Here is a 16,135-nt window from a genome sequence, read left to right on the forward strand (position 1 = left end):
CAATGTGTTGTGTGTTTTTGATGGTTACATAACAGAAGAGCGTGCCTGCTGTCGACTGACTCATTTATAACCATCTCTATTCAGCACGCTAAGTCAATATTGCTTCTCTAAAATTTGTTGTGGAAGTATATTTTTTTTTACGAGTTTTATTGTGGTATTCGACATGTTCCTCCTTTGTCCACAAACACCTGCTGCAGACGTCTCATTGGTCGACGTAGCAGCAGCCCGGTCATGTGACAGTTCTGGCGTTGCGAAACAACATGCCACCCCATGCATGACGATATACCGTAGTAGGTGTTTGTAGTGAGGTGTTTTTTAAAAGTTTTTCTTTATCGACGGCAGAGCTGCGTCTTATTTTTGTGACGTAACCGCGGAGCTGCATCGCTTTTTTGGATCAACAGAGCTGTTGCCATGGTGACAGGGAGGGTCTGGTTTCCCAGCAGATTTCAGGTGTTTACTCTGGTTTATTCTATTTCTTATTGACTTAAAAGAATATTGCTCAAACCTGAACCTGTTTCTGCTTCGCAAGAATTGGAAGACCGTCTTTTAGAAATCAAAAATACCAAATTGGAGCACATGCGTACCTTTATCCCCCCCAAGAGATACAACTTAATGCCTTATATATACATATAAATATATATATGTCCTGTCAGATAAAGATATAAAACCTGACTGAGGTCCATGTTTACAGGCTGAAGCACCAGGTCCAACATTATTTCTTCTTGTTTTCATTATTTTTTTTATTAAATTCAGGCAGCATGACAACATTACGGTACTGTAAATACAAATGGGTCTGATTCAAATTTAACACCCGGTGCAGGTGTTTAATCGTGAGATTTAACTTGCAAAACCTGCTGGATGTGCCAACTCGACTCTCACAGCATCTCACTCTGAGAACCTGCAGACGAACGGGTGCTGTCGTCAGACGTCACTCACACCAAACCCCGACAGTGAAATATCTCCACACATGCCAACAACTCCCTCGATCTAGTTTTTTCCTAAACGACCCGGAGGATGGAGAGGTTGTCAGTCTGAATGATCATGTCAAATCTAAACTGTATTCTATTCTGAAATAAAAGTCACGATATTTTCAATACACTCGTAATTCAATTCAAACTGTCGTTGCTTTTCTTTCTCTCTTCACAACTCACCTCTTTCTGAGCAATATCGCGAGCTGCGCTTTGAATTTTCAGAAAATCAGACCATTTTTAGCAGATTTTTTATGTTTTCACTAAATCCATAAGAAACCTTGGATCACACCCTTGAATCTTCCCCTCCAGCTGCTTCTCAATTAGTTTTTCAACATGTGGTTTATCAGTGTTCTTACTGTCGGTCTCTCAGTGTCTGCTGGCACGGCTCTTGACAAGTGAAACAGGCGATGTGGTGTCAGCTGCTGCCAGAGCACTCCCTCTGATAACAAGCAGCAAACCATCTGCAAACGTGGAAATAATTGAACCGTATTTATAGTTTATTATTTACAGGTTTTTTTTAACGGCCTAACCTCAGGGACAAGATCAACCTGAGGGCTTGTGACATGATTAAGGGGAGAGGAATTTTAAAAATTCCAAGTTATTGAAAAGAAAGTCTTGTGTCGTCAGAATTAATATCACAAGACTTAAACAACAGGAAATGATAATAGGAATAAGGTGTTATGAACACTGGGTGCACAACCTTCCTAAAAACGTAATATTGTAAAGTAAATTACCTAAATACTGTTCTTTTTCTTTGTGTACACACACACACACACACACACACACACACACACACACACACACACACACACGCACACACGCACGCACGTACACACACACTGAGTCAGACATCTCCTCTATTTAGTGCTGCAGTAATTAGCTGTTGCATGCAGATGAGTATAAGACTCAGGTTTCCACGGGTCAGAGAGGAATGTAGGACCAATATGTGGACCAGTTTAAAATACATCGGACTCCTTCAGGGTGAGGAGGTCATGGTAAGTGGACGTTCTGAATGAATACAACAAAAATCTACCTATGTACTACTACTGTACTTGAGTAAATCTACGTAGTTACATCCCACCTAAGTAAAAGTGGAAATACTACACTATGGAATAGGTGGCAGGTTAAGGACATGCATACAAATGTAATACTACTACTACTAGGCCTTTATATTGACAGGTACCGTTATTATAAGTTTTCAAAATAATATTCATATGTGGGTTGTATGTAGTCCCATCATAATTACCTTCTTCATTTTTTGTATTATATGATTGTATATGTATTTGATGTGAATGTGTAAATGCAGTAGTGAAGAATTCGATGTAGAGGGCAGCAGCTGACTGACTGTTTCCGGTCAGTTTAATCCAGATGACACTTCTTCATACGTGGAGTTTACATACAACAATATATATTGTTTGTACATAAATAAGGATCAGATTTCCCTAAGCGACATGTCACAGAGTCACACTCAGCACTTGGCTCACTTCTTCAACCGCTGTGGTGTGATCATTTTGCCATCACCCCAGGGTGACATGACACCAGGTTACTGCAGTTCATCATCAGCCCCCAAAACATTCACGCCACGCGGTTAAAAGCGTCTGACTGCAGCCGACCAATCACAGGCCGGGATCTGACTTATGATCCTCCTGGGCCAATGGGATGAAGGGCGGGTGATGATCCAGATCACAAACTCACAAGACGTTTCTGGAAGTGACTGTGGATCCGAGCTGCGAGTTTTGAAATCTGCTATGGTCGTAAATATAGACTGAGGTGCATTCAGCAACAGGGGGGGAGTGTGTGAGTGTGAGTGTGGGGGGGAGTTTACACCACTGATAGAGCACCAAGCAAATACATGTCGAGTACATTGTAAAGGAAGAGAAAATCACGTGTTGTTACAAATGGAAACCACCCAGTGGAAATACTGCACAGACAAAGCAACAGTACCATTAAAATGTTACTTTACTGACACAAAACAAGTGTACTTGTAATAAAAGTACACACTGTCCCTCTTCAGAGAAGTATAGGATTGTGCATTTTGATTTTGTACTTATGACATTTGCTTCCTATTTACCTATCTATCTATCTATCTATCTATCTATCTATCTATCTATCTATCTATCTATCTATCTGTCTGTCTGTCTGTCTGTCTGTCTGTCTGTCTCTCTATCTATCCACTCCCTGGAGTACAAAATCTCCAGGGAGTGGAGAGTGGAGAAAAGTTTTCTAATGAGGCACCTTCAACAAACCTCTAACCAAAAGGCTGAAAGTTTTATTTTTTAACTAGTGCCTAATGGAGGTATCAGCTGTTGATTAAAACAAGAAGGAAGTTGCTAAAATGAAAAGGTTGTCTCACTTTATAAATTTACTGGGTTTTCCATTTACAAATATTAACAAAGGGTCCAATGTTGCTCTCCTGCCAATAAATGAACAGCACAAATCATGAATGATGAATGAATGAGCGATAAAACCTGGAAATATTCAAGTTTTCCTCATAAATGATGCAAACCATCAATAAAACCACGAGTTAGTTATTTTTTTGAAGGAATGAATCAAAGCTCAAACTCTTGGAAGAGGGATTTTATTTGAAAAAGATACCGAAATGAGTAAAGTAAGCAACGTGGATTGTATAAATATCTGTGCAACCAAAATGAGCACAGAGGCACTTTACTGCCTTCTGCTGCCATGATACACCAAAATGTCCAGCTACAAACCTCGAGAGCGTTTTTTTTTATTCCATTTAACAGTTTATTCATGTTGTATGATCTGATATAGGGCCGGTATGAATAAAAAAAAAAAAAAAGTCATTCAGAGTTACAAAGGATAAGAGGCGGCCCGGAGAAAAAGCATCTTTAACAGAAAAGGATGTCAATTCATTTTCAGTTCAGACATTAATCAGAGTAATCTTTTTTTTGTTCCCTAGCTGCCGTGTGACCTCAGCAGTCAGAGGAGTGAATCAGGTGCGAGGGTGAAAGGAGGAAACTCATTTACATTCAGCCATTTACACAAACTATCAGGAAACAGGGATCGGTGCGACATCCTTCTGCAGAGCTTTGACCCAAAACACCCCCTCATGGCACAATGAACTGGACACAATCGGTTACTGCAGGTGAAGAGAACAATCAGTACGTATGTTACAGTGTTGTTTTTTTAATGCTTTTGATGCTTGTTGTGCAACGACACGCCCTCTGTAAAAAGAACTTAAGTATCAGACAGTTTACATGGACATCAGTGTACGATACTAACCCGATGAAGCAAATAATCTGAGTAAGACTAAACAGCATTTTCTGATCAACTTAACCCAAATGACGGCATACTAGGAATATGCAATCAAGATGTGTGGGGTATTCTGACCTTAGATTATGAAGACATGGATACTTCTTAATTCAATTATAGCATCCTATTGGAGTTTTCACTGGATTTTGTGACATCGACGTGTAGCATAAAGTATTCGCCAACTGCTTAACAACGCAAAATAAAATGGAGTTGTAGCTTTTGTTAAATTAGAAAGAAAGTAACCAAAACTCTATATGGTAGCATTGTTCATTTAACTGTTTGATTCATAACCAGACTCTGCTCTGTAACATGTTAACGAAAAAATATGAATGAAATATTTAACTAGCAACGAAGGTAAATATCATAATCGAAGATAATGTCTTATTCTGAATCAGTCAACAGTATTTTATAACCTCATCCCGACAGTGGAGGTCGAGGTTGCTTGTGTCGGACGTTTTGTTTCAATCACAAACGTGATAAGAGAAATAAGCACCGGTGTGTTGCAAACGTGGATTATGAAAATGCATCTACTCGTATAAACGCCACCTTGATTCAAACTTGCTTCATATATTACATCAACTGTTGAATTTACACAGAAACACAACTGTCAGAGTACATTCATCTTTCTTTTTTTTCGTAAAATTACCACAGCAACATCGACACATCTCTACAAGAACCCTCCTCGCCCCCCCAATCAGCCGAGTCCTCCGCGAAGGAGCACGTATGGAGTGACAAAAATCACAAATCTGCAATACCATCTTGATTTCTCGTTTTCAAAGCACGTCATCAGGTCAAAAAGAAATAAATACATATATAACAATATGATAACACTGAAGTCTGGTTGGTGGAGTTGTCCCCCCGGGGGCGGGAGGGGGTTAGACGCCCAGCTTGTTGGCGATGGTCATGACCACTTTGAGGATGGGCATGAAGCCGGAGATCTCGCTGAAGTTGCTGCTGCTGACCACCTGGGTGTGGACTTCCAGGCCGCGCTGGTAGTTCTGGCTCGCCACGCAGCGGCTGATCTCGTGAAGCCCGTTCAGGATGTTGTGAGAGAGCTGAGAGTTCGGCAGGGAGACAACATCAGATGTGAAAACAGTCCATGCATCATTTGTTACTTTGCGAGATGTAGAACTTATTTAACGATTCCAAAAATCTGTCTGTAAGTGGAAACCTGGGAAACTGGGATGTGTGTTGTCAGGGGCTCGAGGAACTTTAGTGTTGAATTTGGTTCGATTTGGACATGTGATACGTTCAATAGAAATATACTTTGAATAAACAGGCGACCAGCACTCTGCAGCAGCAGCAGAGGGTGGGGGGGGGGGGGGGACTCGCCAATCCCCAAAACAAGGCGATCATGACAACGGCAACTGATGAGTTTGGTATTCTGCATACTCAGTGGAACTTCACTGAACTGTGAATAAAGAGTGGAGCAGCTCTTTGTGAGGCAGCGCTGGCGTGTCACAGACTAAGTCCCGCTGCCAGTCTTTACTTGCTGTGGCTCAGTTACTGCAGGTCGCTCCAACACTTTCAGATAGAAAACAACCAGAACCACCACAGAACGAGGAGAAAGGAAATAGCCAGGTCTGGAACAGGCAGATTAATTATTGAAATACTTTTTTAGCCAAGAACATTTTGTGACTAACACCTGTTGTGGTGGAGAAGAGTTATGCACTGGGTTTTAAAGTTAAAGTTGCCGTCTCACCACTACTGTGTTTTTTCTTTTATAATTTAGTTTTAAATGACAAATATATACTTGGGAAAGTAGTAAGTCATTGACTGGACCTTTTCTGTGTCAGACATTTCGACGTGTCCCAACAGGTGAAGCAGAGGTGTAGTCAATCACATTAATAATAACGACTGTCTTCCATATAAGGTGAGGGATTAATGACATTCATGCTGTGACAAGTTAAAGTCATGTTTATTAAACCGCAGCCTGAGACTGATCTGAGGTGATCTGTGTGACGCTGCTCTGATTTCTATCTGCAAAGTGAAAAGTAATGTTTGACTCAAGCAGATATTAATATAGTTACTGGGTGATGGTTTAGACTGAATATAGCAAGCTCTGCAAAAAAGAAAACCAAAGTGTCTCAATCGCCCCCTGGTGGCTAACTACAGTAAAGGTTATAAACTCACCTCCTCCAAGTCAAGAGTTTTGGTTTTACTGTCATTTAAGGTAGTTCTTATCAGACTGATGTGTGTTCAATGTTCGTTTTATCCAGTAAGTTTGGTTTTAATGGTTATATGATGCTATAAAAAAATGGCTGAAACATCATGATTGACAGATGAGGCTGCCTCGCTACTGCTCAGACTCTGAGATGCGGTGTCCATCTTTATATATACTGTCATTGGTTTGAACAGTTTCCTTCCTCATTAAATTGACGGCCCCTTAAGCTTAAGGTTTAGTTTTCTATATTTGTCTGAAAGAATTATTTCTTCTGAGACTGGCTGTTTTACTTTCAGAACATGGCTGAAAAACTGTTTCTTTTCTTTGTTGTTCTTTAGTTCCTTTTTTTAGCAGCATAACAAAAACCTTTTACTACATGTAGTAATTCCTTACCGACTGCTCCCTCAGCTTGTCATAGAGGAATCCCAAACGTTTGCCTGCATCATCAAGTTTCCTTTTGGTTTGCTGAAATGAAAATAGTTTTCCTCTTTCAATATGTCATCAAACTTTTGAAATCAATACAAGGTTTAGCACAAACACTTGGATGAAACCTGGATGACAGGCAGCAGCAGACAAGGCAGCAGCAGGACTTACAGGGTCTCCTGCTGCGAGCTGGCAGCGCTGCACCAGGCTGTCGAAGGTGGATTTGAGGACCATGTGTTCAGCGGGGATTTCTTTCTGCTCCACCCTCTCCGCAGGCAGCTGCTGGAGGAGCTGAGCAAAACATGGACACCAATACAAGGTGTTAGAGGTGTTTGCTATGTGTGTTGCTGCTGAGAATTCAAACAGCAGCCTCGTGTCACACGCGTACCTGCACGCTGGGCTCCTGGGGGGCTCCGGGGGGGACCTGGGCGTGGTCGTGAGGCTGAGGGGCCTCCACTGGGTATCCCATCACAGGGGCTGTGATGGGTGCTGGTGGAGTGTAGTTATCAGGGACCTGTGAACAGAAAAAAGTAACATAACCAGTCTGTGAGGGGGAGGATATGATGCAACATATTATTTAGGTTCAGATGAGGGCAGAGGAACTCCACACCTTGCTGACTGAATATTGATTTATAGTTTTAGTCAACTAGTTGCTAACTTTGTGTCAGAGCAGGTAGTGAACAGTTGGTTTATTAGAGCTTATTTGCTCAAAACATGTGAATCCCGCTGCTGGAAATCAGCTTAATGAGAACAGGATATTTTTTCCCTCTGTGGGTTCTTTACTACACAATCCGGTTTTAAACGAAATGTAGTAATTAAATACATTGTTGGTAATAAAACATTTACAAGTGCAGCTTTAACAATGAACTTAAATTATTGAACTGGGCACTGGAACTGGAACTGCAGTATTAGTACACAGCAGACTCGTACTCTGTGGACCATGAATTATAGAGAAGTGCTTCCAATCCGGAGAATATTACATTCCCCTGAGGGTAAGTGGAAGGATTGTGTAGCAATTCAGCCGTGAAGGTGTAAGTGGTAGGATTGTGTAGCAATTCAGCCATGAAAGTGGTAACCTTGGCTTTTAGTTTTTGAATATGTATTTTTCTCACAATAACTAGTAACAAGAAAACGAGTCAGCAAGGGGAGCAGAGAAGTTGACAAGATCTGTAAAATTAAGAGATAAATGTTTTTAACGTATGACATTTGATTGGGAAGTATATTATTCTAATTTAACATTTAACTGTTGCAGGGACTGGACAAAACTTTAATAACCCCAAAAGACTGTTTTAATAGTGATAAATGTGTGAATACCTTCTTCTTCCTGAGTCCACCTCGGACAGCGGGCGGGTCATTCCAGCCTTCTTGAAGTCCTATGAGTAGAAGAAGAAGAAGAATTAGAGAGAATCTAGTAACATTTTCTTCATGTGGTCACACTCAAGCAGCCAAATAATGTCTGCGTGACAAGCTTTGTTTTAGTTTAGATGGCAAAACGCTTTCAGTGAGAACACAACTTTAGTCCATAGACTTGAGAAATTTATGCAAAAACAAAACAGCAAATGTTCAGGCAGCATTCACATACGTACCAAAGGCTGAGGAATCATGAGCATTTAACATATAAAGCTGGAAGTCCAGTGAATGCAAATATTGTAAAATGTTATAATTGAGTCTTGAGTTGCACAATAAATATGGAAATGTGTATGTTATCTTAATTCAAGCCTGGAAACTAGTTTTCTTTATCACATTGTGTTTTCTTAATTATTGCAATTCCCTGAAACATTGCAAGAAAAGCATACACCATCAAACACACACTGAGTGACCACAGAAATTAAAAAAATAGATTGCAAAAACAGAATGCAATCTATTACAAAGATATGACATAATGTATCAATATTGTATTGTACAGGTGTACAATGTTTTAATTGTCACTCAGTATATGTTTCAATGCATCTAATTCCATATCCAGCCCTAACACTGTCACCTTCAAGGTCACACTGGGAATACAGCCACGGAAAATGTCCTGCAAGTCAAATCAGGAGTAAAAGCATGAGTAACAGAAATATCTGTATTGCTTTGTAGGTTTGTCACTATCTAAAAATATTTGGATAAACATCTGTGAAAAAAAACAAATGGAATAAAGATATTTGATCTCTTGACCATAACGTGATCAACATGTACCTGTAGGAGGAGGAGCAACAGTGGGGGCTGGGTAGGGCTTTACAGCAGGAGCTCCGGGGCCTCCCTGTGGATACCCTGATCCAAGAGGAGCGTAGGGACCAGAGGTCATGGGGGATACTGGCCCCTGGTTGTGGGGGCCCCCTGGGTACATGGGAACTGGTGCTCCGGGCTGGGAGCTGGTTGGCATGAAGTGTGAGGATAAAGAGGTAGACGGCATGAAGGCTGTTGGTGGCACCCCGGGGCTGGGCATGGGGGGCAGGCCTCCCGGGGCCGATGACGACGGCGGTAGTGGAGGTCCAGATAAGCCAGCAGCTGGCATAGAAGGACCCGGAGGAGGGAAAGAAGAGGGTCTGCCCATGGACATAGGTTGAGGCTGGAATGGCTGGTGAGGAAGGAAACCTGGGAAAGGACACAAGTAATTGTCATTATGCATCAAATAAAATCAGCTTGCAATAAGGGGGCTACACAAAAAGTCAAACCTGGAGCCGGAGCCGGATGTTGCGGGTAGGATGGCCTCCTGGCAGGGTGGGCTGCACTGGGCGGCAGTACATGAGAGGAAGGGGGCAGACCAGGCCCAGTACTGGTTGGAGCAGCGTTTGGGGTAAAAAACGATGCCATAGGAGGCTGTGGAGCCACTTGGGAAGGAGCAGAGGGCTGGTACTGACCCTAATACAAAAAAAAACAAAAAAACTTGATGCTCAATATGTTTTAAGGAAAAGCTCAAACATTCATAATTACATCGGAAAGAATCTTGCAAATACACAAATGATTTTAACTTTTGCTGATAAATTAATACCATAATTTGTGCTTTCGTTGCAGGAGTCTGAGCAGCAGGAGCCGGCTTGGCTGTCGACACATCGACTCTGTTGAAGGAATTTGGAGGCTGTTCCTGAGCATGGAACAGCCTGTCCCTCAGCATCATGATCCCAGACTGGGGAGACAAAAAGCACAAATACAAAAAGGTGCTTATTGCAATCCAAATCAAAAGACGGGGTTTTGAGCTAAGGTCAGCTGTGTTCCTTCTCACCTGCTCTGAGTTCTCTGGCAGGTAGGTCATGGCGGTGGAGAGACTGCCCTCTGCAGCAAGTATGCCAGCATAGCAGGTCAGCTTCTCGGCCAGGATTGGGCTCTGGACTTCCACCTCGCTATTGCGGAGGCGTTCGATTGACTTCCGCAGCATCATTACCTTCTCAACCAGATCCTGCGAAACACACAGCACGTGACACTGTGAGTGGTGCAATCCTCAGCTCTCTCACCTTGGGGCTACAATAAGGCATTGCATGTGCAGCCTGTAAAAATGATCTTTCAGGTTCTTTTTCATTTTGCACGTCATAGCGTTTCTTTATGATGGAAATTTAAACATGCTTAATTTGTTTAATAGGGGATGGGATCCATATGACATGTACTTCAAGATGTTGTTGTTAAATTATATCAGATAAAAATACATATTTTCATCCAGTTTCCTCTCTGGCAGACTTGACTATAGTCTCAAAACATAATTTGCTTCATTGTTACAGGACCCAACCTCTAAACCCAGAGGGGAGGAGCAGTCTCGATGCAAGGCCCAGCACTCCACCAGCTTCTCCACGTTCCCAGAGCAGATGTAACACAGACAGGCCTGCAGGCAGCGCTTCTCCGTCCCCTCATGCTCCAACCGGCCTCCCAGCGTATCTACCGGGAATTATACGATCAAACAATGTTAAAGAAAGAGCGAAGGCCGACATGAGAGCAGAGAGGATGAGCGAAGGCAGGAATGTTATTCAGCGAGTGAAACGAGTACCGCTTAAACAATACAGTTCTCATAGATGTGGGCAAGTTGCAGCACGTTCAGTGTGTGAGAGACTTACCGCACAGACGGGCAAAGTCTTCAGGGTGAGCATAGGTCAGGAGAGCAGCGAGAGCCTCCTTCCAGTTGTCCAATTCACAGCTCTGCACGATGTCTCTCCAGTTCTGGGTCACCACTGATGAGATCAGCTAGAGAAGAGGACAAACTATATTAACTTCCCATTTAGATCTGTTTTTTCATGTGATTCTTTCAACTGAAATACAATCGATGAATCAAATGTAACAACATCAGCTTTACATTGATTCTCTCACCATTGAAATGCTGTTCTTTTGCTTGCTTAGGTATTTTTGCTGAGTTTTCTTGAGCAGTTCTTCTCCTCCGCTGATAGAGAGGAGGATGGCTTCAGCGTAGCGACCGTCATTCAGGCACAGATCCACAGCTCCCTCAAAGTTTCCGACCAGCAGCGCCTGGCTTATCAACCCATCAGTGTCTTCAAAAAGAACAAGGTCATTAGCCATCAATCATGCAAGTGTAACAAGGACACAAAGACGAGGTGCAAGATATATTATCAGAGCTAATGTGTAATAAATGGTATTTACCACATGATACAGGGATCTGGAAGTTGGAGGTTTCCTTTGGTGTCTGAGTGAAAAAGTCTGCTGGAGACACAGAACCTGATGTTCTCGAATCACCTCCTGCAAATTCATCAGATCTCTGGAAACACGACAAAGACCATTCCACAGTAAACATGAGCTGAAAATTACAAATGACCAGAAAGATGTGAAAAATTTAACTTTTTGTGTGCGGACCTCGGTGGAGAGACGCTGCATCTTTTCTGCCAGATCTTTGGCATCTACTCCATGTCCGTTTGGTTGAAAGTTCTTCCCCAGGCATTTTGAAATCTAAAGGAACAACATTTTCACAGCAAAGACACAGGATAATGATGATGATGAGTCACAGGCAAATGTTTATGTGTGATAGGTATTAGCAGATAGCTGCAGTTATAATCACAGGGGAAATACCTTTCTGTCCAATTCATCTTTGCTGAAACCCAAAAGTCTGAGGAATTTAATACGAGCTTCCTCTTCAAAATTAACCTGTAACCAGAGAAAGGTCATTACTTTCAAATGCAAGAGTACAACACTGACTGACAGAATAAATAATATGTCAGTGTGTAAGGTCCCACCAGAAGGAACTTCCATATGTCCTGCTCAGCATCTGACTTGGCGTTCTGAATCTTGGCCTGGCAGTAGTTGTTGAACGAACCCGCCTGCAGCGCTGACTGCAACTCCCTGGAGCGTTGAAGGAACTCCGTCTCCGTGGTAACCTGGCTCATAAACACTTGCCTGGGGATGGGCTGGGGGCTCTGCACTGGAGGCATCTTGGGATTCTCAAAGGTTATCAGCTTTCCACCGAACTGCCAAGCAAACAATGGTTTGGTTTTAAAGGTAAAGATTTTTGCCTTTTCAATAAACCTGCTTATAAAATATTTGAATGTTGCACTTACAGCAAAGGACGCTCCCACTGGCCTGCGCACCCACTTGGGTGGCTTCTTCAGAGGAGGAACGATGGTGTCCTGCGCTGCAGGCTGAGGGACGTGCAGGGGAGGCAGCACCTGCCCTGTACCGAAGGGATCCATTGAATCAAATGAGGAGGATATCTGTTGAATAAAATGTTAAATGTTAAATACAAGCATACGTCTGGAGACACAAGATGAAACAATTAGTCCATCAACAGAAAACTCAACTATATTGGTAATCAATAAAGAAAAAAACATTTCAAAAGGAATTCTTTAGCTTTACACCAGCTCCATCTTGTGGACAAACAATGCTATGAACAGCGCAAGGCCTTAGGAATGAAACACACCACATTAAGGCAGAACACCCCTCACCTTCTCAGCCGTGCTTTGCTGCTGAGCCTTCAAACTCCCGCCCATCACTGAGTAGACGGTGATTCTCCCATCAAATGATGCTGTTGAAAGCAGGGCTGGATTTCTGGGGCACCACTGGACGTCAAAACACCACTGGTTTGTTGTTGGAAGCTCGTAAATGACCTAAAATGGGAGAAATGACACATGATAACTGATGGCATCATCATCAAGTCACTGTACAGGGGCGAGGCCATTTGGAGAAGCGACAGTTAATGTCTTATACCTCTCCAGTGTTTGGATTCCAGCAGAGGATCCGGTTGTCTTTAGCACTACTCAGCAGGAGCTCGGAGTCGGCTTGGCTCCAGGATATGGATAGAATTCCCCTGAAAGAAAATACGAACAATGTTAGATACACAACAAGATGGTCAAAGACAAAACAAACAAATCAAAGTGTTAAAGCTTCACCTTGTGTGGTTCTCAAAGACTTTGAGGGGTGATGTTGCAAAACGGAGGTCCCACATCTGGATGACTGGCAGTCGGTCATCCTCAGAGGCCAGCACCAATTGAGTGGCTACATCCGGGTGCCAGAGCATTCCTGAACAGTGCATCTGAAAATACACAAAACAGATAAAAGGGAATTTCAACAGGGTGCAACACAAACATTTTAACTTTCTCGCAAACCTTAACGGCTTGAAAAGATTGTCAATATGAATCCTGCCCTTTAAAAGTAGATAAGAATCATCCGTTGAAAAGCTCCCGTGTTGAAAATCATTTCCTCAATCAAATCACTGTCTGTTAGAGACACTCCAGGGTGCACTAAGATTTTATTTCTCAACATATACTTAAGTGTTTACAGCCTGTTTTATACAGAGCTGCTGTTGAATAATTTAAATGCCCAGTGGTCAGAATATACATCGATTACAGTACAGTGGTCAGAGGGTAAGAACAAAAATAAAATGCTGTTGAAGTGTGGCCAATGAGCCTTCTGGTTAATTCATGACAAACAAACTTGCAATGATTTGGCAGAAGGTTTACTTTGGACTTGTATGAGGTTTTTCAAGCCACCAACCCTGTTGCTGTGGTCACTGATCTTGATGATGGGCTCGTTCTTTCTCAGGTCCCACACCACTGCTTTCCCACTGGGGCTGGCAGAGGCCAGGATGTGCTGAACCTGCCTGTTCCAGGACACTACACTGATGTCTTCAGCAGGCTGAAAGAAGAGATGGAGGCCGTTACTGTCAGAAACAAACCTGCTTTCTGAGACAATCATTCAGGTTTGAAAAGTTCATAAAACCTGTGCTCTCCCAGTCATGCACCCACCTGTGACTTTGCTCCGGGTGTCATTGGACTGCCTAAGTTGTTTAGATCCCAGATGTATATCTCTGAATCATTCGCTCCTGATGCGAGCAGATTACTCTGAATGAGGAAGCAATTTAGAAAGATTGATTACATCCAACATAGTACCAGGAAAGAGAATATAAATCATCTTTCAGGACACAGAAGATTCAGAAGTCAGACATTTACCTGAAAAGGGTTGAAATCAAGAGCTCGAACGGGTCCTGTGTGTTTGTCAGACTGTCCCACAACTGTCTCCGGTCCAGAGTTCATTATTTCCTCTGGGTTATATATGGTCAATGCGCCATTTTCACTGCCGCCAACCAGTCTTCCTCCAGTACCATCTGCTCCCATTCCAAAGTTCACCCACACGATGCTGTGCAACCTGTGGAATATTAAATGTATAGCGAGTTATTTGCAAATGACTCATAGCTTAACCTGAAGTGCACCAAGTAATTAAATCTTTCTGCATCATGTCTGCTTCCACACATCTTGCCATCTAAACGTATCATATTATTGTACCTGCTCTGTTTGATTACCTGTTTGCGGTGGGCAATGACCCTTTCAGCTTCATCTCCAGAGAGGGGTCAGAAAAGTCTGTCTCAAATATCTCCAGGGCAGCGGTGGTGTTGAAAGAGGCATCCAGCTGTTGGGCGGATGTCCCTAAGGCCAGGTGGATGGGATGGTGCTCTGCAGGACTCCATGCCTGGTGGGCAGTCCTCTGGATCTCCTTCAGCCTCATCTTCCTCAGAGTACAAGTTCCAAGTCCTGGACAGACGTTTGGACCCCTTACAAATCAAAAGGTATAACATTTGTTTGCCTAACATTTATTATGGACTCACACTAACGTCAAAGGAGACAAATTTAGAAACACAAATATGAAACTAAAGTTGGCTTCTGATTCTTAAATAAAAGGGAAAAAACATTTTAAAGCACAATAATGGTGATTCGTGTATTTTCTCCATTCAAATAACACAGAAAACTGGGTCTTTCTTTGTGTGCTGACAATTGCATTGGTTTCTCAAATCAAATAGAGATTTCACAAATATATTGCTCTGATCTGGACCTGGTCTTATTTAGTCTAGATGGGGAAAAAGCAGTAAAATTGACTTTTTTAAACTTACAAAAGTCCTAAAGTGGGTTTCAAACCACATTTATCTTTTGCTGATTGGACAGTTCTACAATAATCTAACCCACGTTCACACAGACAATTTGGTTTAAAAGAACAGAGACTAGGTGGATCAATACTGTCACTGATGTTTCCTCAATCTGGAGAATGAGTTCAGAACCTGGATTCACATTTCCCTTCTCTCTACCTGACTTGACTGCAGCAGGGTACCACCCTTACTGACAGATTACCTCCGACTATTTCCTGGAATCGTGGCTAATGCTATTTTTTGCCAAAGCAACTAATAACACGAGCCACCATAATGAATAGCTGTTATTTACACTACGATCTTATCTTATTCCACGGTTGTCGTTATCGATGACATTGTCTACAATCAATTGTCGACGAGACTCTTACAATTTTAGGAAGTATAACCTGATCGTAGCGGCTCCACACACACACGTATCGTTAGCTTCATTTGACGTTCAACACAACATGACTGCAGCCAATATCTAACACTAAGATACTTTTCGAGGGGGGTCTGTTAATAGCTCTAATACACCACTGTATTTAAACAGTAATCATGTAGCTAGCTGGCTAACAGGTTGGTGTAGCATCCTCCCCAGTCGTTTAACTCCAGTGTATAACCGGAGCCGATTTTGCTGCGAGCTAGCAAGCTAGTCACCGGCCACCACCCATTCCAACAGAAACGCTTTGTATCCGGCTCATTTAAACCCTGTAAAAACATTTAATAATACAAAACAGGCCTCAGAGCAACTCACGTCAACTGTCTAGCACAGCCGGACAGTCCGCGTCCACAACTAACTGGGAGGCTAGTCCGGAGCTAACAGCTTAGCCACAGGCGAAGTCCGATCAAAGTGCTTGGCCGTGTTGTCACTGCGCTACGGTGGCCGACGCGGATCACGTTTCATATGTAGTGGCCTGGGTTAACCCCACTGCCTCCGCTCAACAAAAACATAACCTGGAGTTATTCTTATCTTTCAGTAACTGAGAATTATTCTGAAAA

The 16,135-nt window shown here is 42.5% G+C and overlaps 1 protein-coding gene across 3 annotated transcripts; it reads right to left on the bottom strand.

Moving 5' to 3' along the window:
- Positions 1-4,879: 4,879 nt before the first annotated feature.
- sec31b (SEC31 homolog B, COPII coat complex component) lies at positions 4,880-16,052 on the bottom strand. 3 transcript variants are annotated; one of them, XM_034570560.1, is made up of 26 exons: positions 15,891-16,016; positions 14,540-14,768; positions 14,190-14,385; positions 13,986-14,081; positions 13,735-13,875; positions 13,131-13,273; positions 12,949-13,048; positions 12,687-12,848; positions 12,303-12,455; positions 11,982-12,212; positions 11,818-11,892; positions 11,605-11,697; positions 11,395-11,509; positions 11,107-11,285; positions 10,857-10,983; positions 10,535-10,680; positions 10,037-10,210; positions 9,806-9,940; positions 9,489-9,675; positions 9,010-9,408; positions 8,813-8,851; positions 8,146-8,204; positions 7,220-7,345; positions 7,003-7,122; positions 6,802-6,873; positions 4,880-5,299 (listed from the first exon to the last, which is right to left on the bottom strand). In XM_034570560.1, the coding sequence occupies exons 2-26, from the start codon at positions 14,740-14,742 to the stop codon at positions 5,120-5,122; spliced, it is 3,651 nt and encodes a 1,216-aa protein (XP_034426451.1). In that variant the 5' UTR covers positions 14,743-14,768; positions 15,891-16,016; the 3' UTR covers positions 4,880-5,119. The 3 variants fall into 3 exon arrangements, with proteins under 3 accessions (XP_034426451.1, XP_034426453.1, XP_034426452.1); XM_034570562.1 differs by lacking the exon at positions 8,813-8,851 and having other exon boundaries at positions 14,540-14,788; positions 15,891-16,052; XM_034570561.1 differs by lacking the exon at positions 8,813-8,851 and having other exon boundaries at positions 15,891-16,014.
- Between the last annotated feature and the right edge of the window lie 83 nt (positions 16,053-16,135).

Source organism: Hippoglossus hippoglossus, chromosome 19 (genome assembly GCF_009819705.1).
Source record: "Hippoglossus hippoglossus isolate fHipHip1 chromosome 19, fHipHip1.pri, whole genome shotgun sequence".
Classification (NCBI taxonomy): Eukaryota; Metazoa; Chordata; class Actinopteri; order Pleuronectiformes; family Pleuronectidae; genus Hippoglossus; species Hippoglossus hippoglossus.

What these genes read in the sequence shown, in the direction of transcription:
- sec31b (XM_034570560.1), bottom strand. Translation starts at nt 14,742, where the DNA reads ATGAGGCTGAAGGAGATCCAGAGGACTGCCCACCAGGCATGGAGTCCT. An exon ending in TCATTGCCCACCGCAAACAG is followed by an intron (nt 14,386 to 14,539) that starts GTAATCAAACAG and finishes AATATTCCACAG; the next exon opens with GTTGCACAGCATCGTGTGGG. An exon ending in TTGATTTCAACCCTTTTCAG is followed by an intron (nt 14,082 to 14,189) that starts GTAAATGTCTGA and finishes TTCCTCATTCAG; the next exon opens with AGTAATCTGCTCGCATCAGG.